The 26072-nt window shown below is 47.4% G+C and overlaps 1 protein-coding gene across 3 annotated transcripts in view; it reads right to left on the bottom strand.

Annotated features, from left to right (window-relative positions):
- LOC121015561 (Fc receptor-like protein 2) overlaps window positions 1-23475 on the bottom strand; it is a 149912-nt gene extending 126437 nt beyond the window's left edge. The window contains exons 1-12 of one of the 3 annotated variants that reach the window (XM_040452534.1): window positions 22116-22688; window positions 20722-20742; window positions 18559-18831; window positions 18040-18324; window positions 16313-16600; window positions 15650-15928; window positions 15256-15369; window positions 10485-10512; window positions 9413-9498; window positions 9107-9172; window positions 7459-7490; window positions 6403-7375 (exon numbers count right to left, since the gene is read on the bottom strand). In XM_040452534.1, the coding sequence (XP_040308468.1) occupies window positions 7337-7375; window positions 7459-7490; window positions 9107-9172; window positions 9413-9498; window positions 10485-10512; window positions 15256-15369; window positions 15650-15928; window positions 16313-16600; window positions 18040-18324; window positions 18559-18831; window positions 20722-20742; window positions 22116-22146 (1542 nt within the window). In that variant the 5' untranslated portion in view covers window positions 22147-22688 and the 3' untranslated portion in view covers window positions 6403-7336. Of the gene's footprint in view, window positions 1-6402; window positions 7376-7458; window positions 7491-9106; window positions 9173-9412; window positions 9499-10484; window positions 10513-15255; window positions 15370-15649; window positions 15929-16312; window positions 16601-18039; window positions 18325-18558; window positions 18832-20721; window positions 20743-22115 lie in introns of those variants that run through there. The other 2 variants (XM_040452535.1, XM_040452536.1) reach the window with 2 other exon arrangements.
- Window positions 23476-26072: the final 2597 nt, after the last annotated feature.

Below are 26072 nucleotides of genomic sequence, written 5' to 3'. Positions count from 1 at the left end.
GGGTCAAGATTATGTAGTTATTATAAATGGGCACGCAGGGCTTTGCCTGTGCCTCTGAGGACGTGACCAACAAATGTGGAAGTTAAAAAAGGGGGAGGAAGTTCAGGTTCTTGGGGTGCACACGTAGGAAGGATCGAGTCTCACTGGACTGGTCGAGGCACGCGCTTCAGAAACACACGCGGCAGTTTAATTTCCAGAACCCGCTGAGACGCATGTTCCACCTGGACTGAGTGTGCGGCACAAGGCAAAAACCCCTCCCGGGCTCCTCAGGCTGGTGCAGACCCCCCCCCAGGCAGCAGCCCGTCTGCTTGGTGGAGGGTGTGGACGCTGTCACTCACACCTCCCCTCGGTCCACAACCACAGTGTCATATCTTACTCAGAGGGGAAGTGAAAGCCAGGGGGACGGCACAGAGTAAGTGGTTCCCACCAGCTCCCAAAATAGTAAGAGTTTGGTGCCCACATTAACCTTTTGCTGGAAGGTTTCTCACCACTGAGTTTATGTCCAAAGGTTCTGGGTTAACCGACTGGCATCCTACTGGTGCCAACGAGAATTTACCTGGCCTCCTTCCTCATATGTGAGTGGGTCTGCGTTAGGGGCTTTGGAGACATTAAATGTGGGTGCGGGGGCATAATGTATTCTGGAAACATGCTTGTCATCCAAAGCACTTGTATATCAAAGCGAATTTCAAGGACCCATTGGCTCAGTTGGGATCGTGTGACGTTGGGTATCGTGTATAACTCGTATTGCAAGACGTCGCTCGTTTATCAAGTTAAAATGTATTCGAAACACGTTACTCGCAATCCAAGGTTTCACTGTATTTCGATTTAATGTGTCTGGAATCTTTCTTACAGGGGGATCCGATCTTTGAACCTCACTTTCTTCCTAGGGACGCCGACAAGGGAAGGAGTGTACAGGAAAATCTGTGGCATCTCGATGTAATTATACTGTTGGAAGATCTTAGGTTACTGTTTAATCTCATTGCGGAAACCCTGAAACCCAGAACCCCCTCACTGCAGAAACCATTCAGTGTATTGGGCTGAATGGGGGGGATGGAAAATAGAATTAGAAGCGAATTTTCACCCTGGGATGCCCAAATGACATTGGTATTACTGAATTAATGGTTTTTTTCCCTGAGTCTTTGGGAAAATTGCACAGCCTGCCCGGCGGTGTGGCCACGAGGATACCCACAGGAGCCGGGCTGGTCTTGGGGAAGCAGTTGTGAGTGCAGCTGGGAACTCCCAGAGCTCTGTCGGCCCCACAGGAGAAATGAGATCCCTAAAGACCTGCAAAAAAACTCTACAAGCTCCTCTAGAAAAGGGTAACAGATGTGATAAAAACTACACTTGCTTCACACGGTCGCTCACGAAGCGCATTCCCTGGTTCGAATATTGGCAGGTGTTTGTGTCAATTGCTATTATTTCTTTCAAAACACTTGGTAGGATTGTCAGCAACACTACCTGGGCCTGGAGTTTTCTTTGTCGCGAGTTTTAAACCACTGGTTCAATTTCGTTCATAACTTACAGCAGTCCTTAGGTGTTCTTTCTCAGATGGTGTCTTTTTCAGTTTTGTCTTCAATATTTCTTCCTGGAAAAAAAAAATTTTCTGGGAACTGTCCATTTCATCTAAGTTTCATTTTTACTAAGATTGTGTATTATCTTCTCGTGTTAATTTTTTAAGTGTATTTATTTATTTTGAGAGAGACAGAGAGAGAGAGAGAGAGAGAGAGAGAGAGAGAGTGAGTGAGTATGAGCAGGGGAGGGGCAGAGAGAGAATGGGGGAGAGAGAATCCCAAGCAGACTCCACACTGTCAGCATAGAACCCTACGTGGGGCTCGAACTCACAAACTGTGAGATCCTGACCTGAAACCAAGAGTCAGATGCTTAACTGACTGAGCCACCCAGGTGGCCCTTGTTTCAATTTTTAATAACTCCAGAATATATAATCGTGGCACGTTCTTCATTCCAAATATTGGTTATTGGGGCCTTCTGTCTACTTCGGTCCCGATCAGCCAACCACAGGCGTGACCTGTGTCTCCTTCCTTCTTCCAAGTGTGACTCATGGTGTCTTGTTTCCTTGTGGGCCTGTCTTTGTGTGCTTATTGCATTTGGAAAATAATCTCTAGAATTGATTTGAAGACTCAGTTGATTTTATTTTTTCCCGAGCATATTTAGCTGCTAAAATCCATTTTGGGAAAAATTGGTCTTTTGGAGGCACTAGCAGTATGGGATCACATTACTCCCCGTCCAAGCATGGATTTAACCAAATGACCTGAAACCAGGCACCCGTCGGTAGGAGGGCCCGCTTCCTTCCAATTCCCTCTTACTAAGACTGGCAGTCTTTGAGGTCCCCACTCAAAAGGGAGGGTGGTTTCCCAGGTTGCTGGAGCTTCACAGACCCTAGACTTTGGTTTTTGATGTCAGCCTTACAAGGCTACCTCGATTTCAGCTCAGTCCCTTAGCATCATTCTCACGTGGGTGTCCCCCCCTCCCCATATTGCCACAGGGCATGACAGCCCCCCAAGTTTTTTGCGTTCTGATCTTTATAATTCTGATCTTTATCCCAGATCTCTAGAGCTAGCTGAAAGGACCTTTTTCTTCTTTGTGTGTGTGTGTGGGGGGGGGGGAGATTGGAATTTTTGGGAATCGTACCTCCGGAAAGGTAACACTGCTGACATGAAGCATCTTTAACCTGGAGACCCAATGGCTTGTTCAGCTTCACCTTCTGGTAAATAGAGCCACCAAACTCCGCCTCGCTATTCACTTCTGTGTCTGGACTTCACGAGTCTTAAAGCCAAGCAAAGTTGCTCTGGGCCACTTGGGACTTTGCTGCTTCATGATTCGTTTGTTAGCCAGCCAACCAGCCCCCCGAACTCAGCACCGAGCACCCCGGAGCCCAGCGAGGTGAAGACTCTCATCGCAGCCCAGGCTCACATGCTCCGGCTGGTGCCCTGTCCTGAGTTCAGCTGTCCCCGCCGCCCCAGCGTGAGTGGAGAAGCATGAATCAGAAGCCACCTTCCCTGCACGTGTGAGCTCATCTTCCCCGATAGTCTTGGTGGGCAGTGTATTTGGCTGTGTTCTGTTTGGTCCACCTGCACCTGCTACCACGCTGCCCTTGGCTGTGACGGTCTCACGGTCGGCTGAGCCTTGGCTGGTAAATTTCAGTCCTTTCTAAGACTTCATTTCCAAGTCAAATTGCATTAATAGCCTTTTTATTTATAGCCCTTGGTGAAGACAGCCTGGTGAATTTGCCAAGCCCAGCACACTTGGGGGCACAGCCATCCTCTCCGTGGTGGCCGTGGCCTGGGGGGCAGGCTGTCCCGAAAGTCACATGCTCTGTTTCTGTTTTCTGCTGCCCATTACTCACTTACAAGGATGACTGACAACACTCATTTCTACGTTTCGAAACAACTCCCTCCCACCCTTCGATCGTGCTATCAGACTCTTGAGTTTACACAACAGAATTTTGAAAATTCTTTTTGGTTGTTTTCTTTCTATTATTCAGCGGTTGTTTATTGAAGCAACCAAATTTTAGCAGAACTGCCGTCTTCCAGTAACTCACCAAGGGAAAGAGGAGAGGGCGCCCCCGACATTCCAGGCCTTTTAGAAAACGTGGGGTGGTCCCTTCGGCTGCCCACGGGTGAGTCCATCAGAAAGGTGATACTGTGTCCATGACGGAAATGCCCCAACAGCAGCACCCCACAAAGGTTCCCATGGCCAATCTGGAAGAGTCTGCTGCGTCACCCAGCATGCTGTCCGAATGGTTGTAAACACACCAGTCAAGGGCAAGCTTCTCGCCAAGAGAATTAACGTGCGTGTTGAGTGGATTAAGCCCTCAAAGAGCCGGGCCAGCTTCCTGAAGTGCATGAGGGAAAAAGGCCAGAGAGACCAGGAGGCCAAAGAGAAAGGTACTTGGGTTCCACGGAGCCGCCAGCCTGCTCTTTCCAGGGAAGCACGCTTCGTGAGAATGCGTGGAAAGAAGCCCGAGCTGCGGGGAACCCACTCCCTAGGAATCCAAGTGTAAAATAAGTGTAAAAAAAATAAAATAAAAAGAACATCCAAAGACTGTGAAACTGGTTCTCTTAATTGAGCAGAAGGAGTGTGGTGTCCCCTCCCCCCAAGAAAAGATTTAAAGCAAACGTTAATTGTGTCCTGATTCACTGGGTGATGTCTTTATTCAAATTTGGTGGGTTTTTTTCCTTGCTGAAAGACGTGAGGGAGCTTATTATGTAACAGAACATACTCAATTGGTTAGGAAACTGCCAGATATTATTCATAAAGTATTTATAGTAGTTTGAAAATAGACCCTGTAAATCACTAAGAAGAAAGAATTCAAAAAATGCATGAAAGGCTACCCGTTGCGTATTAGAGTCAACGCTTCACAGCAGTGTTGGGGGGCAGAAGTCTCACCCAGAGAGCACTCCGCCCTCCAATCTGCCTCTTCCTGTCTCAGCAGCTCCGGGTTCCCCTCACTTCTGTCGCCCTGTGTATTTATGATCGTTACTGTAAGCTTTTGTTAGGCACCTACTTTCCGCCTGTTTATGTATTTCCAAGGTACGGATTAGAGAGAAGAGCCTGAAGCCATCTTGTCCACAAATGGAAAGTTTTTAATGGAAAAGAAACAAAACCCAAACGCTAGTGAAACAGAAGAGGTCTGTGAGCCAGGGCTCTCTGGGTTTGATCCTGGCTTCCTCACCTAGAAGGCAAGGGTGATGGAGATTACTCTTTTCCGCGAGGTTGCTTCCCTTGTGCTCTGTGATGTAGTGCCCGGGCCGCTGATGGGCCCTTCGCACGACCACTGGGATCTCTCGGGAAAAATTCTGCCAGGTTATGGTCTGACTCTGAATAGAACCTTAGGTTTTGATCTCTCTCAACTGTAACACTATCCAAAGTGTTGACTTAGAAACAAGGATATTCACTACAATAGTGTCTATCACAGTGAGTGACTGTCATTACCCCAAACGAGTAATTTACAGAATAAATTACCATGTATCCACACGTACAAAGCAATGCCACAAAGATCTTTGATCATTTATTAGTATGAAAACATCACAAAATTTTTTTGACCAAAAACAGATGACAGTAATGATTCCTTTAAAATCACATATTTATGGGGGCGTCTGGGCGGGTCAGTCAGTTAAGCATCTGGCTTTGGCTCAGGTCAAGATCTCACGGTTCAGGCTCTGTGCTAACAGTGCAAAGCCCACTTAGGATCCTGTGTCGCCCCCCGCCCACCCCGGCTCCCCCCCCCCCCCATTCACATGCTCTTGCATTCTCTCTCAAAAATAAATAAACATTTAAAACTAAATAAGTAAAATCACCTATTTAGGTATGTGAGAGCACATCCATAGAAGACATTCTGGCTGATGGATCTTGAAACACTAGTAAAATTGTCTGGGTGATGGAAGTAGGAGTGAGTTTAATAGTTATCTTTTTCATTGTCTGTATTGCCAGTTTTTCTACAATGAAGATCTATTACCTTATGTATTAAAATCCGTACGTTTTGGTGGCTCCCATCAGCTCCAAGTGTCAGCCCCCCAGGTTGCAGAACAGGTTGTAGGCATGTGTGTGAAGTGTGTGGACCAGAGGAGCGTTAAGTGTCAGCTCTTACTCAGGCAGTCCCCGTCTATGGATCAGCGTGGCCACTGGCTTCTTAGCCATTGGAACAGACCCTGGTAACATGGAAGGATTCCTGACCTGACTGTCTAGAATTTCCCACTGGTTCTCGCAAGCCAGAAATAGCTAGATAAGTAACTTGTAATGAATAAATGTGACTTGGAGTGGCTTAGTGGGAGGCTGAGCAGAGATACATCAAATTACCTAGGTCCCTAATATATAGTCTTGGTATGTTCCCTAGAAGTTTTCACACCAGAGTTACTATTAATCACGAGGCTGTGTATACCCTCCAGGGATAGTTGGGTGTAAAGAACAGCGAGGAGAGGTTCATCACTGCCAAAATGGTACCAGGGTTAACGGTCAGACTGAGATTACCCTCACCCTGTCACAATTAGATTGTTGGGATCATGCTAGTTCTCAGTCCCTGATGCTCAGAGCTCAGTAGTTTGGTGGTCTTGCCAAGATTGCATCATCGTCTCAGCATAAAATTGAAATAATCATTGTAACCATTCTTAGTTATTTATTTTTTTCTGGTACGCTTCAATTTTGATGTGTGTGGCTTATGAAATATTCCAAATTATCTCTGTGTAGATTAATGATCAAACCCAAGCCTGCAGTCAACTATGTCCTTCCCGTTGGTGACCTACCTTTAGCAGGGAGCAGATTATAAGAGATGCTAACTGAGGAGGTATTTCAGTAAAGATTCTGACACTTGTATTTGATAGTCATTTTGTTAGAGATTCTCATCTCAACGTTTCGAACTTTCTTTGTACCAGGCTTGAGGCTAAGTGATCGTTATGCAGATTTTATTTAAGGAATACTTCTTTAGTGCTAACCATGCCAGACACTGTTCCAGGTGATTTATGAACATTTAATCCTCATAATAACCTGTAGGTTTTGCCCATTTAAAGGTGAAGAAACGGAGGCACAGGGAGGTTAAGTGGTTGGTTCAAGACCATGTGATTAGTGGGGGATGGGGTTGGGACACTGCCCCAGGCAAAGGGTCCCAAAGGCTGTGGTCTTCTTACCCCTTACATGAGGGTGCCAATGAGTGTAATGGCCATTGTCCATTTCAAACAGACATAAATACCCTTGTTGTTTTTACATCAATGTGAATTGATTACGTTACAATGAATGTAATGGCCACTGACCATTTCAAACAGAGGTAAATACCCTTGTTGCTTCTACATCAATGTGAATCAGGGTACAAACCAAACATTCAAGAATGGACAAATAAAGCAAGCTCATTCAAGATGCTGTTCCTTCCCACAAACTCAACCCTACATTCTCACAAAAGCAAGAGAGGATTCATTTAAAACTTGAGAGGTCTGTGGAGACAAAGGACAATGAGGTCCCAGTTTGGAAGAGAAAGAAAAGCCCAGAAATGGATTCTGTTCACATCATCTCAGAGTAGGTGTAGGCAAAAGCTCGTCTCTCTTGTTCATTTCTCTTTCTCAACTCTTCGAACATTGAACCTTAAGAACAGGTAACAGAGATAATCTCACTGCACGGTATCTGGGGTACAATAACACTTCAACCAATGTTGAATTAACAGAAGGAGACATTGGGAAAGAACATGATAACAAAAATGGCAGCCTGCTCATCCCCTGGAGCACATTCTGTCTGTGAGAGGTCATGAGGGTTGGGCGTCTTTATAAGGTTTTATGTAGCCTTTAGTGCTGTTCCATCTTTGTTGGTGATCTGCCCCCCATTCCTCCAAGTGTTACATCTCCTTCACGCCAGAGTAGATGACGTGGGGGTCCTAGGAGAGATGCACAGGTGAAGGAAGAGAAGGAACACGGTGGAGGGAGGCAAGATGGGGAACTTTCCAGGAGTCTAGCTCACCTTGTTCTCCAGAATTGTCCTTCTGGTGTTTTCTGTGGAGGAAAAAATATTACTGAGCTCTTGGGTTTCCACTTAGACCTCATTCCCAGACTTGATGCACCAGAGCACAGGATGGCTGTGCTTAACGTGTAGGTTTCCAGCTTCTTCCGCTCTGATGTAAACTCCATGCCTTAACGTTGTCCCCTCTGAAGTCCTTCTAAGACCACCCATGCTCTAAGCCCTCCACCAACTCTTGCTGAACAAAATCCTTCTTCTCTTTGATGCAACTTCTGTGGATTATTGACATTATTCTGTGAGGGCTCACTTTCCCGTCATCTCTCTATGTTCTTCAGATAACAACCACAGTGGTTCACGCTCCATAGAGAAGGAACCAGAAGACCCAGATAAGGGGGGTGGGGAGATCCTGAGTCACACCAGCTTGAGGGCATGGTGGCTGCTTCTTTCTCCTGAAAATCTCCTCCTGAATCTCCTCCCTGCCCTTGGTCACCCACCAACACCTGCAGGGAAACCGGCTGTGCTGCTGGTGGCCACTGGCTCCTATAGAAGTAGCTGGGATCACAAAGCCCATGTTTGAAGACTGCAGCTTCAAGGGCACTGTGGCTGCAGCCTGAAGGACATGGCTCTGAACAGCTAAAGAACCGCTGTCTAGATCCTTGCAAGGCTGCCCGTGGCAACGCACGTTCTCTAGATTAGGATGATTTGTTCAGTAACACCTTCCATGTCACCTCCACACGGCAGGTCCTTTAAAAGAGGCTCTGCAATGACCCTCTTCAGCTGGGACAATTCCCCCTGGGCTTTAGCTACCATACTTCAGGGATCCTCACTCTTCAACCACGTGGATGGAGCTAGAGAGTATTATGCTAAGCGAAATTAGCAGTCAGAGAAAGACAACTATCATAGGACTTCACTCATGTGTGGAATTTAAGATACAGAACAGATGAACATAAGGAAAGAGAAGTAAAATAATATAAAAGCAGGCAGGGGAACAAAACATGAGACTCTTAAATACAGAGAACAAACTGAGGGTGGCTGGAGGGGTTGTGGATGGGGGGATGGGCTAAACGGGCAAGGGGCGTTAAGGAGGACACTTGTTGGGATGAGCACTGGGTGTTATGTATAACGGAGGAATCTGGAATCTACTCCTGAAATCAGTATCACACTGTATGCTGACTAACTTGGATATAAGTTAAAAAATAAAGATATAAATATGTAAAGTCCCCAAAGAAAGATTGAAATTTGAGTAGTTGAGTACTTTCATTAGTATTAATAATGAAATTTGACTTGTTGAAATGGAAAATGGTCATATTATGCTCAACTTTAAAAAAAGAAAATAAAAAAATAAAAGATATTCTCACTCTTACCTGACTTGATTTTTGTATTCCAGATTCTCCCTGATTGTCTGTTCTCAACTGACCATATGTTTTAGTGTGTGTGTGTGTGTGTGTGTGTGTGTGTGTGTGTGTATGTGCATGTGTGTGTGTTTTAATTCAGCTTCTCCACAAGAACCTTCCTGCAAATATCTCTTGCTCCCTCTTGGGTCTGCAGATTTCACATCAAGGGCAAGGATTGTATTAAAGCCTCCACTGCACATCCGGTCCCACTTTCTTGGGAAGATGCATCTGACAAGAACCATTCTGGAGTTTCTCACCTGAGTCTTCTGGTAGCTGGATGCTCCAGACAAAGGAATAAGCCACATCCCCATCTCCAGGGTCCACTGCAGGGAGAAGACAATGGTTCACAGGTGTCCGTGGACAAGGGTTCAAACTTCATATGTGCCTTCCCAGTCCCCTGCTCCGTGACTGACCTCCCAACCCCAGCATGATTCTGAGGGTCACTTCTTTATTGAGACTGGGCCTTTTGGAAGCAGGGCGTCCAGACCACCCCATGGTTTTCTCCACCTGCTTTCTTCCCTCCCGGCCACAGCTCTGGAGCCCCTTCTAGTGGGGAGACTCACCATTGACATAATCTGGCTGCAGGTCCTCGATGGCTGGGGATGGGCTGGAGGGGGTGGATGCCTGAGAATTTGCACTGGGAACATCTCTGAGAGAAAGGAAACTCACTACATGACAGGTTCCAGGGAAAGAGCAAGAACAGAGAGGAGGCAGGCTGGGGAGAGACTGGGGAGAAGCCAGGAAGACACAGCACTCGGCTCTGGTGATTTGGTGGCCCTTTGTCTAGACTCTCGGGGGTGGTCTTTCAGGGGGGCAGGTGGAGACAGGCCACATAATCACAATGTCCTTTCCTAACGACTGAGCCAACCAGGCACCCCACAATGTACTTTTTTAATAAGATGGCCACTCTGATCTGGCAAAAATATTCTATTCCTCATCTTTAGCTTTTTCAAAAGTTATAGGATAATGATATTGCCCCTGTTTTAATTTTTTTTTCCTATAAACTCTCCTTAGAACTTCATCTGCGTCTTTCTTATCAGTTTCTCTCTCTCTCTTTTGTTTATTGTACACATCTTATATTCTCCATGACACAATATGTCCCCTGTGGAAATAAACCTCATTTTATGCATATTTTCACACCTTTAAATATCTAACAGAAACTTGCTCATACATTGTAAGTACTCCATAAATAATCTTGGTTATGTGAATTACGAAATTCACTTAGAAATATCGAACCCTGGTGTGCCTGGGTGGCTCAGTTGGTTGAGTGTCTAAATCTTAGTTTTGGTTCAGGTCATGATCCCAGTGTTGTGTTGGGCTCCACGTTGACCTTGGAGTATGCTTGAGATTCTGTTTCTCTCTCTCTCTCTCTCTCTCTCCCTCTGCCCCTCCCCTACTCATGCTCACTCTCTCAAAATAAAAAAATTAAACAAGAAATACCGAATCCTATGAAGATAACACCTAGAATTGTGGCCTGAGACAGCACCCTGATAGCAGAAATGTAGTGAATAGACACGAGTGAGTGTCACAGAGAGATACTGTGTAATTTGCACAAGCAGAAGGAGCAGAAAGTATTTAAAATTGTGAATGAGGAAGGTCTCTGGAGTTCCCAGTTTCAATAGGAAAAGTTCTCACCTGAGTGCATTAGTGACAGAGTGTCTTCCTGAAAATCAGATGAAGGAACATTCATTTTAGAGGAGGAGGCTTTAGCTCTTAAAACTCTCACCCAACTTAATCACATGTTGTTACCGGCAGGATGTAGGACACAGAGTAGGGATCCAGTTATATGGTGTCCTGATAACTACTTGTTCTCTCCGACGTGGTCGGTTGGACAATCCGTTCTTTTTTCCCCACTGATTTGCTGACATACCACTTCAGACGGCAAACCCCACGGGCATGGGTCACTGTTTCTGGATTTTTTTTATTGCTGTTTTGATTGTTGCAAAAATATATGTTAACTGCTGGTGACTTTACTGCTTTCCTCATTTGGACTTTGAGGGTTCTCACTTTTTAGATGTTCTGATATTAGCGACTCAAGTCTAAAGCAGTGGTCTTGGGGTAAGGCTTGATGTTGACATTCATAGGACCCAATGGGCCCTCCTTTGCACCATTTAGCTTTTCAGGGAGATGTGGAGCAAGAAACATGGCGTCTCAGCATGGAAGTATGGGCTGTGTCACCAGAGGGAGTCTTTACAGTGGTCAAGAAACTCTTTCCTGGTCCTTCACTTAAGAGCTGAGGGGACAAGTCCACATGGATGGGAGCAGGGACCACTACAAGGGACACAGTTAGTCTCAAGGGTTGCATTGCACTTGGGGGTATGCCCACTGTGCCTCCCATCAAACATTTGTAATCCCACCCAGAGCCCTTCCGGTTTAGGTGCAGCTCAGCAATCATGAAAAACCTCGCCTGGTAATACAGCCAGCGCTCCAACTTTATCAGGATTTCAGGAGACAGTGTTGGAAGGCTAACCTAAGTGTATTCTCCAGAGAATGAGGAACTAATTTATTTTCTTCAAGGAAAGGAAGAATGACCTCAGGATTTTCTACCAAGCCAAACAGTCACTCAACCATAAGGCAAGGCACACATATCTTCAAACAGTATGAAATCAGGGTGTGTGAGCCTAGCAACTCCTTACTGAATACATTATTTTAAAAATGGATTTAAAATGGACTTCTTAAGCACTTTTGAATATTAACAAAAGTCGATGAAATCTTGGCTTCCAAAGAAAACTTCAAAAATAGTCTATAAAGTGAGTATGATATCAACAATCTTAGATCTTAGTGGAGCAGATAATTCACAACAAAACCATGAAGAAACCTGGATGTGTCTATAACTTGTACATTTAAGGGAATTAAGTCTTAAGCTGCTGAGTGCATGGACAAATATATAAGACGGAGGAAAGCAAATACATTAAATATCCGATTTGTTCTAAAGAATACGACCAATGGGAAAAATGCGGCAACTAAGAAAAGCAGAAATTTCAGATTTAGAAAGCAAACTGGTAGATGAAATAAATGATTCTAGGAACAATCCAGAGGATGGATACGCTGTGCCATTCAAGAATGTGAACGAGAGGGGCGCCTGGGTGGCGCAGTCAGTTAAGCGTCTGACTTCAGCCAGGTCACGATCTCACGGTCCGGGAGTTCGAGCCCCGCGTCAGGCTCTGGGCCGATGGCTCAGAGCCTGGAGCCTGTTTCCGATTCTGTGTCTCCCTCTCTCTCTGCCCCTCCCCTGTTCATGCTCTGTCTCTCTCTGTCCCAAAAATAAATAAACGTTGAAAAAAAAAATTAAAAAAAAAAAAAAAAAGAATGTGAACGAGAAAGAACGGAGGACTGAGCGCCGCCACGGGAAGCGAAAAGAATCACAGGGAAGCACAAGACTTCACTCAGTTCCAAGGAAGGAAATTTGGAACCCTGGATAAAACAGGTACTTTTCTAGGAAAAGTCCCCAGAAGATAAAGGAAACGTGAACAGAATGTGGCGTCAGGATGGGGTGTGTTCTGCTGCATTAACAAGCGAGGCTCGACTTGTGGGGGATTTGCGTTTGCAAATTTCCCATTTGTGCTGCAGACCTGTCAGAAGTCTGCTGGTGGGGGAGTGTCTGTCACCACAGTCACTCAGGGATTGAGGCTTCCAGAGGCCACTCCAGCTGGAGACACTGTCCGCTCAGCATGTGTGTGCCTGGTCACTGGCACAAGGGAAGGAGAAGGGGCATCAGCGCCTCACTAATAAATACTTCTGACAGGAAACAACATGTACCGCTTCTGCGGACATGTCTCTGGCCACATGGAACTTCAAGGAGACAGGGAAACACAGACTGTCCACATGCCCGGAAGCAAAGGAGGGCTGGGTGAACATTAGCAGCGTCTCTCACAAGATTGGTTACAAGAGCAGAAACAGAGAAAGTTCCAGAAGACCTGCTCCCCCAAAGCCCCACCAGGCGAAGGTTCCATAGGGGAGCACATAGACTCTTTAAAAACCAGATAATTAGACTGCTATGTAAACTATTCCAGAACATACAAAAATATAAAAAGTAGGACAACGTTGAGCTTCCTTTGGCAAAAATGGAATAACGTGGAGTACAAAACCCGGAAAAGATCACGGTAGCAACAAAGCTGGCAAATGTCACACATTACCATCAAGGAAGAAAACTTCAAAAGAACGCTAGTTTTTCTTAAAAATGCACCATCAAAATTGGGTTGTTATCAGGAATGCAAAGATGAGTCAACATTAAGTATTCTGGTATAATTTAACTAATTGATTTAATAGATGAAAAAGAGATTATATTATTATCTTCACAGGTACTAACAAGGTATTAGCAAAAATTAAAAGTTGTTTCTGAGAAGTAGTCTTGATAAAATAAGAAAACTGGAACTTCTCTAGAAGGAGTATTTGAATATAGTGTATAGCAGAGAAATACTAGAAAAATTTCCCTCAAAAACAAGGGTTAGACAAGCGCATCCACATAACATAACATTTCAGAGGCCCTTGGCCATATAATTAGACGTGAAAAATGAATTGCTTAAAAATTGGAAAATAGAAAGTAAATGTTCTATTGCTTTGTAGATTGTTTCTATATTTAAAAAAAATCAATACTATATTGGTGTATAACTTGAAAGAGTGGGAGAATTCAACAGTGGATGAATTAGAAATTATTTTAGAAAAACAACCTCGCTCTTCATAGACATATTTTTATCAGTTAAAAACCATAGTGCAAGAAAAAACAATATCACAATTCCTTAGTCTTAGATGGTCTGTTTAAAAATATAACTTCCGCTGAACTTGAAAAAACTGAGCTACATTTTCACCATCTGGGAAAGGAATGACTGGTGACTTTCCAAAATTTCTTTCATTCGGTGGTAGTTGATAGGTCTAAGAGAACATTTTGTAGGAGCTTAAAAAGCTTATCTTGCAACTCTGTTGTCTCCCATGCTTGTCCTGTATCTTACAGATTAATAAATGACACCTCAGGATGTCTGGGTGGCTCACTCGATGAAGCGTCTGACTTCAGCTCAGGTCATGATCTCACAGCTCGTAAGTTTGAGCCCCACATCGGGCTCTGTGCTGACAGCTCAGAGCCTGGAGCCTGCTTCGGATTCTGTGTCTCCCTCTCTCTCTCTCTCTCTGCCCCTCCCCTGCTCTCTCTCTCTCTCTCTCTCTCTCAAAAATAAAATAAATATTTTTTAAAATTTTAAAGAAAAAAATGACACTGCTGGAGCTGGGGAAACTTGCAAGAGGAGAATTGTTCAGGTCAAGAGTGCAGGCTTGAGGCTTTCTGGCCAGGCCAGTGTGGACACTGGATCTTAGCTCTGCCCTCTACTGGATGTGAGCACCTCGGCCCACTCAACTTCCCCAAGACTGTTAAACCTGGACCATGATGCACACTTCCAAATGATTTTTTTATAATTACACATAATACGTGTAAGCTCGTCATATGTAACACATGCAATAATTGGTCATTGGTAACGTGTTTTGGCTAGCAGTATGCTGGTAGGGATTAGTATGAGCTACCCCTTCGAAGAGTTTCCTAAATTCTTGGTCTTAAAAATAATGTTACAAAGATAATGCACGGTCGTGCTAACATGGCAGCGGCTTTATGGGAGTGTTGGTTATGGAAGAAGGTGTCTCGTGCTTCTAGGGATGGTGGAGGAAACGGAACTGGCCTTTTTTTCTGAGAACTGGAGATATTGGACAAAATCCTGGCGGAAGTCTATATACTGGTGTTGAAGAGGGGACAGGACAGGGAAGAACCTCCCAGGCCAGGTCGGAGAAGGGAGACGCTCCCGGAGAGAGGCCTAGGTCTGGAACTGCTGGCCCCCCATGGCACTTGCTTCCAGAAGTCTGGTGGGAGGAAGGCAGGGACTGGCATCGTGGTGATTCGTGTGGAAATCTAAAAAATACGGCTGCGAGTTCTTTAACATTTAGAGCTGTCTTTGGAGTGGAGACTGTGCCCTCTCCCCTTGCATCTGGGCAAGTGTTAGCTACGGGACCTGATGAGATTGTCGTGAACGTGCGTGACACTGTGGTCTGAAACTAGTTGGAAAAAGACATTGCAGACTCACTACCACACTTGCTATTGAAGCAGAAGCCACCATGTAAAACTGTGACGCGTAAAAAGAATTGACGAGATTTGGGGAGCTTCCTTCCCTCCTTCCTTCCTTCCTTCCTTCCTTCCTTCCTTCCTTCCTTTCCTCCCTCCCTCCCTTCCTCTCTCCCTCCCTTCCTCCCTTCCTTCCTTCTTCCTCCCTCCCTCCCTCCTTTCTTTTTTTCTTTTCCCTTCTCTCTCTCTCTCTCTTTCCTTCCTAATTTCTTAATTTCTCAATTCTCCTTTCCTGTCCAATCTCTATCAGTAATGGAAAAGTTCACAGCAATAAAGGACAATGAAAACAAATGGTAGATGACCAACCCCGTGTCTTGTGGAACCTGCAGTAAAACAGCAGAGCAGCAGCAACACAAGCAGGGACACCCAGCAGCCCAAGAGCTCTGTCTGTGACATGTTCTTCTCTGTAGCTGCTGGTCCCTGAGGGAAGAGACCAGCGCGTCAGCCTCAGAGGGTAAAGGCTGGAATCCCCATCAATACTATGCAGGAATGGTGGTCACGCAACGTTATCTAAGTGTAACGTGCACTTTCCAGGTTAGTGTGGAGAAAAAGAGGTGGCCAGGCACCGAGACCACCTTCTCCAACCTCCCACCACCTAGACCTCCACCTACCTTCCAAAACCCCAATATGGTACCAATGAAGATGGATGGGGCAGAGCCACTGGTCATAATGCTCCTGTATCCAGGGACCATCAACCCACCTGAGAGGCTGAGTGGCACCACCTCGCTGCGCCGGGCCCCGAGACCATTGTCGGCCTCGCAGGAATAGTTTCCAGAATGTTCTGCGGTCAGAGACAGGTTGAAGGACGCTCCTCCTCCAGAGGGGGCTGAGCTGTTCCCCAGGGGGACGTCCTCGTAATAAAACCGGTACAGGATGGGGGGAGAGCCCCTCTGGGCCTCACAGCGAAGCTCTACCACGTCCCCCTCCACGGCCTGGGCTCTGGGTGCTGTGATGGATAGGATTGGGCAGGACACTGGGACTGAGGGAGACAGGAGCCGTGGACAGGGTTTGTGAGGACGTGGCGGACACAGACCCCCAGACTAGGACCTCAGCAACGGGCCTGGCCTCTCCAACCCTCAACAACGTCTTTAAGAATTTGGGAGAATATCAATTCTGGGGAAGTATCTGGAGACACGGTCATGTGTAATTCTCAGCGTGTGTTTTTCTAATGCCAGTCCAGCCCCCTTTGTCATTCCCTTCTAGGAAAAGAAAGACATCCACAGTTTAACTTGCAAGGGTAACCCATCCTTCCATTGCTGTTGGTGTTGCAGAGCACCGACCCTCCAGCCCCTTCCTCGGGACCCCCAGGACTGTGGCCTTGGCTCTGGGGTTTCTGTCTGGGCTGAATCAGAGCACAACTCACTTCTCACAAGGATACTCAGCACCTTGCTCTGGATGGGGCCATGGCCGTTGTCCGCTCTGCAGTAATAACGGCCAGCATCGCGCTCCTGCACAGCTGGGACCTCCAGCTCCACCGACAGGGAACGCTGGGTCTTCTTCCCCACGCTGGTTCCTGTGGCCTCTCTGTGCCAGGAAAATGTGATGTTTCCTGTGCCTTCGGTCACCGAGCAGAGCAGGACCAGGTTCCTCCCTTCGATCACCTGGCCCCTGGGGGCCCGCATCTCTAAGCTTACGTTAGAGACAGGCACTCCTAGACGGACAGAAGATGGCAGGTGAGAACCCGACCGCGGAGGACTCTGGGACCAGGTGGTCCAAGAAGTGGGTGTACGGGCGTTGCCCCCGTAATCCACTGTAAGTACAGAAAGGTGGGGGGTCCGCAGCGAGTGCCCTTGAAGAATGTGGATAAGACACTGCATGCCCCAACCCCAATCCCACCTAATTTCAGGGCGTCACTAAAGAACATGTCAACTGCTCCACGAGACAGGAAGTATTTCTGGGGGGGGGGGGGGAGGAGTCGCTGTCCAGACCAATGCATTGAGCACAGAGCGAGGGCGTCCCGGTAGCATCAGTCCTACCTTGGAAGAGACGCTGCTCCCACTAACAATATCTGTGACCATTCCTTCATTATTCCCAATTTCAAGGCTCAACACGAATTACCACCCCTCCTCCGGCTGCTTAGTTCACTCTGATTTCTGCTTCCTCTGATGCTTCGCTTAGCCGCCCGCACTGGAGCACCGTGGTGCCTTCTAATAAACCAGCTTGGGTTGAAAGCCAGCATGTGGGGCTGTAGGCAGAGCCACTGTGGAGCAGGTGCCCAGCCCGCTTCTAAATGCAAAGGCACCCAGGGATCATTGAAGGCATGACTGATGGACATTACTTTAATAAAGAAGGGAGAGATTATAAGGAGTGTTTAAAAGAGAAGAAGAAAAGCCCCAAATGGAGTATTTGTCCTTCACTGACGGCCAACTGAGACTTAATTATGGTTTCAGCCAATCCTAGGGATGTGACCTTCTAATTTTTTTTTTTAAGTTTCTGTATTTTGAGAGAGACAGAGAGAGTGCAAGCGAGGGGAGGGGCAGAGAAAGAGGGAGAATCCCAAGCAGGCTCCACACCATCAGTGCAGAGCCCATGGGGGGCTCGAACTCACAAGACCGTGAGATCATGACCTAAGCCGAAATCAAGAGTCAGACGCTTAACCCGCCGAGGCCCCCAGGTGCCCTGGCAATGTGACCTTCTAAAAGTCAGTCTGAAATTCCTGGATCCACACGAGGTCATCTGCATGATAGAACGAAAACCGAAAACCAAAAAAAACCCCTGCAGTTTCCTCCCCACAAAGATGTCCGGGACCTGAAACGATGCTTTTTAAATTTTCTCATCACTCCCTGGCCCCACCTCCTGCCTATAAAAACCTTCCGCTTTGCGCATCTCTGAGCGTCTCTCCACAGGCTGGCTGGGGTCCAGCTGACTCACAAATGGCTTGATAAAGCCAATTCGGTCTTCGCATTTGCCCCATTGGATTCCGTTTTTCAACGGGGGCTTTGTCCGATTGTTGATTTTACGAAATGCCCATTTTCTAGCTCAGTTCCCACTTTCCAGGACAGGAGCTGCACAAGCTCCCGGAAGACTAGGTGTCTGGAGAGGGCCTGAAGGACCCCTGTCCCCCCGGTGCTCAGACCCACTCCCACTTACCCCGCACGTGAATCTGCGACTGGAGGCTCTGTTTTCTGACTCTGGGAGTCACTGTCTCTGCCTCGCACCAGTAGGACCCTGAGTCTCCACTCCACATGGCAGGGACCCTGAGCTCTGGGGAGCTGCTCCAGCCGGACCCCAGGGCTCTACCATCTCTGAAGAAGCAAAATTGGAGCTGGGCATCTGACCTCTGTGGAGAAAGCTTGGTCTCACAGGTCAGCGTCACTGGGTTCCCCTCGACGGCCCGGAAGGGGCTGACTGTGAGCACAGGGCGTGGAAATAGCTCTGGAAAGAAGGGTCACAGTGAGGTCGAAGGTTCCTGCCGAAAAGCCACCCCAGCAAACAAGACATTCAGACCAGCCGTGTCACCCAACACATGGTCTCCCTTCCTGCTGTCGGACTACAGGACTCGGGTTCCCCTCTGGTCGGCGTGCGGGGGTGGGCCGGGGGGTCAGGTGCCCCTCCCAGGACCTGCCCTGCTCTGGTCCAGCCCCTGTCCCGCAGGAGGGAAGACTGTACCTTGAACTTCAATCCTTACACTTCTTGAGGTTTTTTCCTTTTGGAAAGAAAAGAGAGGCCAAACAAGAGCAACAGCACAGTGATAAGTGCCACTGTCACTCAAAACTGCTCTTTGGATAGAAAAGTTGGAGAGTTCGCTTGAAAACTGTAACTCTTCTCCGTCCTTGTGATATGACACCCTCGTGACTTTCCACCAGTCGTTTTTCCTCTGACATGTCAGATCTATTCTGTCTCCTTCAAAGACGGCAGAGGGAGCCACGAGGGTCAGCCAGTCTGCAAGAGAAGGGGTGAGGGGGACGCAGATGTTGACCTGTCTCTTTGCTGTCGGGCAGCGAGAGGGTGTCCGTGTGGCCCCTTCCCCTTTCGGCAGGATGGAGGTTCCAACCCACGCCTTAGTTACTCGGGGCCGCCTCCTATTTTTGTCCTGAGGGGGTCTCTGAGTCAGCTTGGGCTGCTGTAGCAAAATACTATGCGCTGGGTGTCTTCTCGACGACAGACATTTCTTTCTCCCGGTTCGGGAGCCTAAAAGTCCAGGACCAAGGTGCTGGCGCAGCTGGGTTCTGGTGGGGTCCCTCTTCCAGGCTGCAGACTGCTGACTTCTGAAGGCACTAATCCCATCACGAGGACCCCGCCTCCATGACCTCATGACCTCCCAAGGGCCCCACCCCCACATACCATCCACTGGGGATTAGGGTTTCAACATGCGATTTGGGGGGTGGGGACTCAAACATTCAGCCCATTGCAGGGGTCTCAGCGTAAACTTCTTTTTCTACGTGGATGCGGGAGTGTGCGGCTGGTGCTTCTCCTGCCCGGCTCTGTCTATTGGTGATGTCACCCGGGGGACCATTGTCCTCAGGGGACACTTTGCTTTCCTGCCCCCTCTGCTTTTATCCAGCCTTTAAGGGCCCCGCACTGTGCTCTGAATGCACATTCTGCCCCGTCTTCTCGCCTTGCCGGAGGAAACCGCCAGGGGGCCCAGATCACTGGGGAGTCAACTGGCTACTGGAATGGGATCCAGTGTCTCAATCCTCAGAAATTGCCCCCTTGAGCATTTTCCAGAAAATTCCCCCATCCCTTCAATGAGTAATAAGGTGGAGCTGACCTTTTAATCCAAGGGTCAGCTCTTAGGTGACTGACTTTCACGAGAAAAAAAGTCATTGCCAAAAATAAGCGTCCCCCGGGGCCGTCTCTCCGTACCAGACCGCGTTCAGCGTCTGGGACATTTGCATTACATTTTAGGGTTTGTAGTTGAGGATTCCGACCTCCAGGTGAGAAACTAAGCTATATCTCGACACAAATCTTCTAACACTGTTCAACTGTAGCAGGACTGGAAGAATCTGCAGGTGCAGTGGAAGGAGGCAGAATTCGGTCACGTAAGAGACGAAGCGTCTCCTAAAACGCGGAACCAGAACCCGAGCCCTTTCACGGGAGTTTGATGAAATTTGGACGACGTGTGACTGGCTGTCCACTCGGAGAACCAGATTTACCTGTTGGGCACTGGGGGACAATCTGGGTTATAAAACGTGGAGTTAGAAGGGCAGACGAGGTGGGCTGCGGAAACAATTAGATTAATTGGAGATGTTTGCCTTCCTGCAGTGACAGGGACTGGATCCCCTGGGGACTCGGCTGTGGGACTTATAATCAAGCTGATTTTTAAACCACGGGTACAGACTTCATCCAGAAACTGGAAGAATTCCCCGGGGAGAATGCTGTCGGGGGAAGACAGACGAGAGTCTGTCATCCCAGGACGGTTCCTTGGGGCCCCGAGAGCCCCTTCCACCGGGGGTGGCCCCGGCCAGAGAAGCATGATGGCACAGGACCGTCCGACCACGCAGACGCTCTTAGCCAGAGCTGTGAGGACCTTCAGCCGGACCTTGTGGAGGAGCCGGGGTCCCAGGGCCTGGAGATCCATCCTCCCACATGGGCCCGTGTCCAGCCTGCACATTTCCACACGCCTCCCTCCCTGCGGGCTGTGGCCACACGGCGGACGCGGGCCCCGGCAGGCCGGGCACACCCTCCTCACCCAGCCAAGCAGAGCAGCCACGGGGCAGGCTGTCCCAGGGGAACAGTGACACCGGAACATCTCCGAGGCCTCTCCTTGTCCCACTCTGCAGGACCTCGTGGGACCCGGACCCCGAGAACAACAGGCCAGAGGTGACTCACCTGATTTTCCATCGACTGGAGCTGTGGGGACATCAGAAACCTGAGGTTAGCCCCGAGCGTTTGCCCCCACAATTTAGAAATCTATTATCACTCTGCTAGAGTGCCCCCAAAGTTCCCATCACTCCCTTTTCTGTCCTCTACTCCATTATCACCAGCAATCTCACCCCTCCAAACTCAACCGGCCCCCCCGCTCATGTCACATCCACAAGGCAGGTGCAAACCCATCCCTGGACCGAAGGGACCACCCGAGGCACGTCCCAGGGATGGACGCTGGGTATCCAGCGACTCTCTCCTTTTCCTTGTCCTTCTCCCGTCCCCGTCGACCACCTCCACACCCGATGTGTCGACTACACCACGACACGGCATCCCGAGTCACCAAGAGTCCATAGGGAAACACACCCAGTCAGAGTGAGTAGTGTGAGCCCTGAAAGTCGGGGGTTTTCTGTTGCGTAAAGCCCGACCTTGTGCCTGACTTAAGCCTTGATGCTAAGGCACCCATTTCAAAGACAGTGCCGGCCACAAGCTGCAGGCCAAGAGCCGGTCCCCTCCCCCCACTCTGAGGCTCTTCTGTTCTAGGGCTCTCGGCTGATTTCCGTAACTGACCATGTGGGCCCCTTGGTTTATTGACTTCTCATGCTTCAAATTCCCACTCACTTGTTTTAATTCTCCAACAAAGAGTGAGCCTCCGCCCCAGGACGAGCAGGACCCCGGACCCAGGCTCTGTCTCTCCCCTCCACCTCGCTGTGCGGTCCCGGGGTGCCGTGGAACTGCCCGGCCCCGGAAGTAATAAACCTGTCGTTTTTCAAAGCTTCCTGACCATTTATGCCGAAGGGCATCTTGCCGTCTTAATAAGACCCACGAGGGCTGGACCGGCCACAACCTCGCTTACCGACAGGCGGAGAGCGGCACACAGTTTTGAAAGCCGAACCCACCTTGAGCAGATTCCCTTTCCCTGGCCACGTTTTATGTGAGAGTCCTTTTACTCATTAACAAATGTTAGGGCCTCCTGAATGTGGAGAAAGGACTCTTGTTTCCCTGGTAGCGGACGGCTAACGGAGGGGCCTCAGCAAAGAGTGTCCCCGCGTCTCTGAACCCAGTCTTGGAGAGATGTGTGCGAGTAGTTCTCAGGGAGGAGTAGTAAATGTTGAAATTATGAAAACTGGATTCAGGAGAACATATCACTAATTACTGATTATCTAAGATCATAAGCCTTGAACACTAAGGGCGAGGATGCGTGACCGTCTGACTTTCCCCTCGGACTCTGCTATCTAAGCTGCAAGCACAGACCTGAGCATCTCCACTGATCCCTGGGCTCTGATAAACCCTGAGGGCGTCCAGGGGCTGCAGACCCCGTCAGCTGCCACCTCAGTCCTGATGCACGTTATGGGACTCACCCAAGATGACCAGCAGTGACCACAGCAGCATGAGGACCCGGGTCAGCTCTCCGAGAAGAGATGTCCCTTTGGCCACCCGCTGGAGTCTGTGTGCAGGGAATGGAAACGGCTTTCAAAGTAAGTTGTATACAATTAGCAAAAAAAGGAAGTAGAAGGGCTTGTCAGTGTCTGGCCGCCGTCTTCCTTCCTACAGGCGCCGAGTCAATGCAGATGGCCCCTCTAGATGCAAAGAAACTCCTCCTCCTGATGCTGATGACAGTTAACACTTAACTTCTGTCTGCTGGTGCCTTGGACATGGCTGTAAGTGCTTTATGCTCACAGAGTTATTTGGTGCCCTGAGCAAGCTTCTGAAGTGCACACTATCCCTGTTACATGACTGGGGAAACTGAGGCACCAGAGAAGGCAAGCAATTGACCGAGATCAGCATGGCCACTTTCCAGGAGCGACAGCTGGGACTCAAAGTCAGGAGGGCCCATTCCACAGTCTGGCTCTCAAACGCTGTCACATCTCACTGTGACACCATGCTTCTCAATGATCCTTAGGATAGTAGGGCCATTTCTGCAGCCACGCGGGGTTCTCGGGTGAAGATTTTTTCAGCCTTCCGGAACGGGATGTTGCTAAGAGTCAAAGCGCTTGTCCTGGTATCATTGAAAACGTTGTCTTCTTCCGTGTTTCTAATCCATACTGCTCCCGATGCAGCCACACCCTCCAGGGCACGCATCCCCAAAGCCCGTTGTCACTCCCATTCTCACCAGACGTGGTCCCCACAGGTGTTGTGTGTAACAGCCCCCTCGGACAGGCTGGACAGGCAGGCGTACGTTGCCTTTTTGGACTATATGTAGCCTGAAACTTTAAATCACAAAATCATAGCTGTTTGTAACCTGTGGGCTGGCTGACAGTGAAGCGATCTTAGGCTCAACGTCCTCTGTTCAGGTGAATATTCACCATTGTCACTCACCATAAACGTCATCTGTTCAGGTGGATACTCAACATTGTCACTCACCACACACATAGTTTCCCTTTGGGACACGTTGGTGTCGTGTGTGATGTCATACATCGTATCGTCAAAGCTTTGCTTATAGCAGTGTAAAAAAAGTGCTGAAAACGCCCAAAAAGGCAGGTAAAAAAAATAAATTATATGTCCGTGTACTACCGAGCAGCCACTAAAATGATTTTGTACAATATTGAATAGCAATAAAAGTTGTTCATGATATACTGGTAAGGAAAAAGGGCTGCTGAATGCAATTTACTTGTACATTATCATCCCCTCATTTGTCCAATAATAATGTGTGGGACAATAAACACCAAATGTGGGTATAATCATATTTGAATAATGTAATTAAAGGTGGCTTTTATCCTCCACACTTTGCTTATCAGTGTGTTCTAGTATTCTTATATAATATATAGATTATAATTTATATTCTACGTATATAGAATATAATTAGAATATAATATGGAATATAATATAGATTATATGTTATTATATATTATTATTTAGTATATAGAACATATAGAATATTATATATGGAATATTATGATATATATTACTATATATTCTATATATTTACAGAATATAATTTATAGAATAATATATATTCTATATTCTATATAATAAATATTCTAGTATATATATATAAAACATTATATGCTCTAGTCTTCTATATATCTAGTGTTCTAGTATTCTTATATAATATATATAAGCATATGTTTATTTTACATTATGTATTAATGACATATTAATATATATTATAATTATTGTAATGTGTAATTCCAATATATAACATTTATTTTAGATAATATACATTAAAATAAATGTTATATGTTATAATATATAATAAAGCAAGTAAACGTTATATAGTTAATATATATCATCTAAAATAAATATTACATATTAATATATAATATATATTATATAAAGTGAACATATGCTGTTTATGTATTTCTAAAAAATTCGTAAAAAATAAGGCCCAGTGTTTTTGGCCTCTCTCGCCTCAAAGTGTATCAAGCAATGCTACTTTAACTTTCTGCAGGGCCAATGGTCCATTTGTATTTGGAAGAAGGGGTTTCTCTCCCTGGGACAGAGCCGCTCACCAAGCTGCTCGTCCAGCCCTTGCCTGTGGAAGGGCTTCTAGACGGTCTGTGGCTCCTCCTTGTCCTGCCCAGTCAGGACGGCAAAGGATTCTGAAGGACGACGGTGAATTAAGGAAGAAAATACAGAAAAAGGTGCTTGCAAAAAGTGGAGGAAGAGCTGGTGATAGGTATTGGTTTTTCAGACTTCTGAGCAGATTTTTCAAAATATTTGCGATTCCATTCTGTCCTGTACGGGAATGGGGCCTCTGGAGTTGAGAATTAGTTCTTTTCCACGGCATTTTCAAACAGGAGGGGGTGTGGTTTGTGTGCCAGTGAGTGATGCAGGGGAGAGAAATATGCCTTGTCACAGTGAAGTAGGGGGGCCCTTGGGGCGGCAGCAAGTCCTTAAGATGATAGGCCTCTGGGTGCTCTCACAGCTGACAGATGGCAGACATTTGCATATGGGCGGCCATGACTTAGAGGCACATCTAAACTCAGATGCAAACTAGGGGCCGCAGCCAGAGGTGAGAAGCTCAGTGGTTCATTGGAGAACAAAGTAAATTCATGTTCAAGGTTACAGTGGAGGAAGTGAAACTGGGTGGGAGGCGTGGGGGGGAGGGGGCCATTGGCCAAAAGGAGAGATAGAAAGATCCTTGTGCGAGGATATTTGGCCCCCGGCAAGATGGAGTCACAGGTGCCACAGGGAGGCAGAGTTCTATAAAGACTCGAAATCCTCTCGGATGGACCAGGTAGACTCTTGGCTTGGAGATTCTGAGGGTTGCAGCATACACAAGGGTTCTCTGTCAGACGCAGAGCAACAGTGTCCCTGTCAACTCTGTCCAGTGTCTTGGAAGGGACGTCAGGTACAATGGCAAGGCGGGTGTGTAGGGATTGAGACAGAGACAGAGTCTTCATGAAATACAACTCAGAACAAAATAAATACCATCTCCCATTTGAGGAAGTTACTAGGATAGTCACAATAAGAAAATGAAGCTGGATAACTTCAGAGGTCTCTGTTGTATTTGGTTGACCTTGGGGCCACGAGGCCGCGATGACCGAATGAAATGTCACCACGTATGCGATCTCTTATCACAGGAATTGTTGTACACATGGTGGTAGACATGGTCATAACTCACGGCCATCATCATCATGTGGTAGGAGTTATGGTAGTCATTTCAACCGTCACTATAATCATCTTGAACAACACGGTGTCTTTGTTGGATGGGGTTTGACTTAGAAATTTTATATCCAGGGTAAGAGATATATCCTTTTGGGGGTGCTAATGTTTGTTGCAGCAGAGCTGGCTGGTGGGGCTCTAGACGGTGTCTGTGTAGACACTCTCCAGACATTATTTAGGCAGACCCTTCTGCCCAGAAGAGTCTCTACAATGCAATTCATTAGTTCCTAGAATTCTGTTGGGCCCTCCATAGTCCAGAGAGCATGGCAGGGAATTCACACCCACAATGCCTGGAAACTGCCGTCCGTTACCTTCCTGGCAGATTAGAAGATGAAGATGTCCCAGAGACCCAGTTTCTCCCAGAATTACCCACGTGTCTTCTCCGGGCAATCTCAGTCACCCACGTGTCTCCTCCAGGCAATCTGAGAAGGACAGCGTAAGTCTCCGTTCAGGTAGTGATTATTTTGGGAGACTGGACTTTTCAGAGCTCAAACTTTTCTTCTTCATGAGGAAGATCATCTTCTTCAGGGTCAATAGAAGCTATTATAAACCCCTTTTGAATGAGGCTATGCCATTCCAGTCTTGATGTCTGAGGGGAGACAGAGGCACAGGGAGACTCAGCGAGGCTGTTGGTAAATGTCTGAGCAGCAGGGAGCAGACCTTCCTCGGTGTGTGAAAATCCCTCCTGCTTGGTGGCCTGGGCTCGCTTG

Source organism: Herpailurus yagouaroundi, unplaced genomic scaffold (genome assembly GCF_014898765.1).
Source record: "Herpailurus yagouaroundi ecotype Mexico unplaced genomic scaffold, PumYag 207, whole genome shotgun sequence".
NCBI classification, from domain to species: Eukaryota; Metazoa; Chordata; class Mammalia; order Carnivora; family Felidae; genus Herpailurus; species Herpailurus yagouaroundi.
Note: the sequence above shows the minus strand (reverse complement) of the source record. Positions and strands in the feature narration are given on the sequence as shown.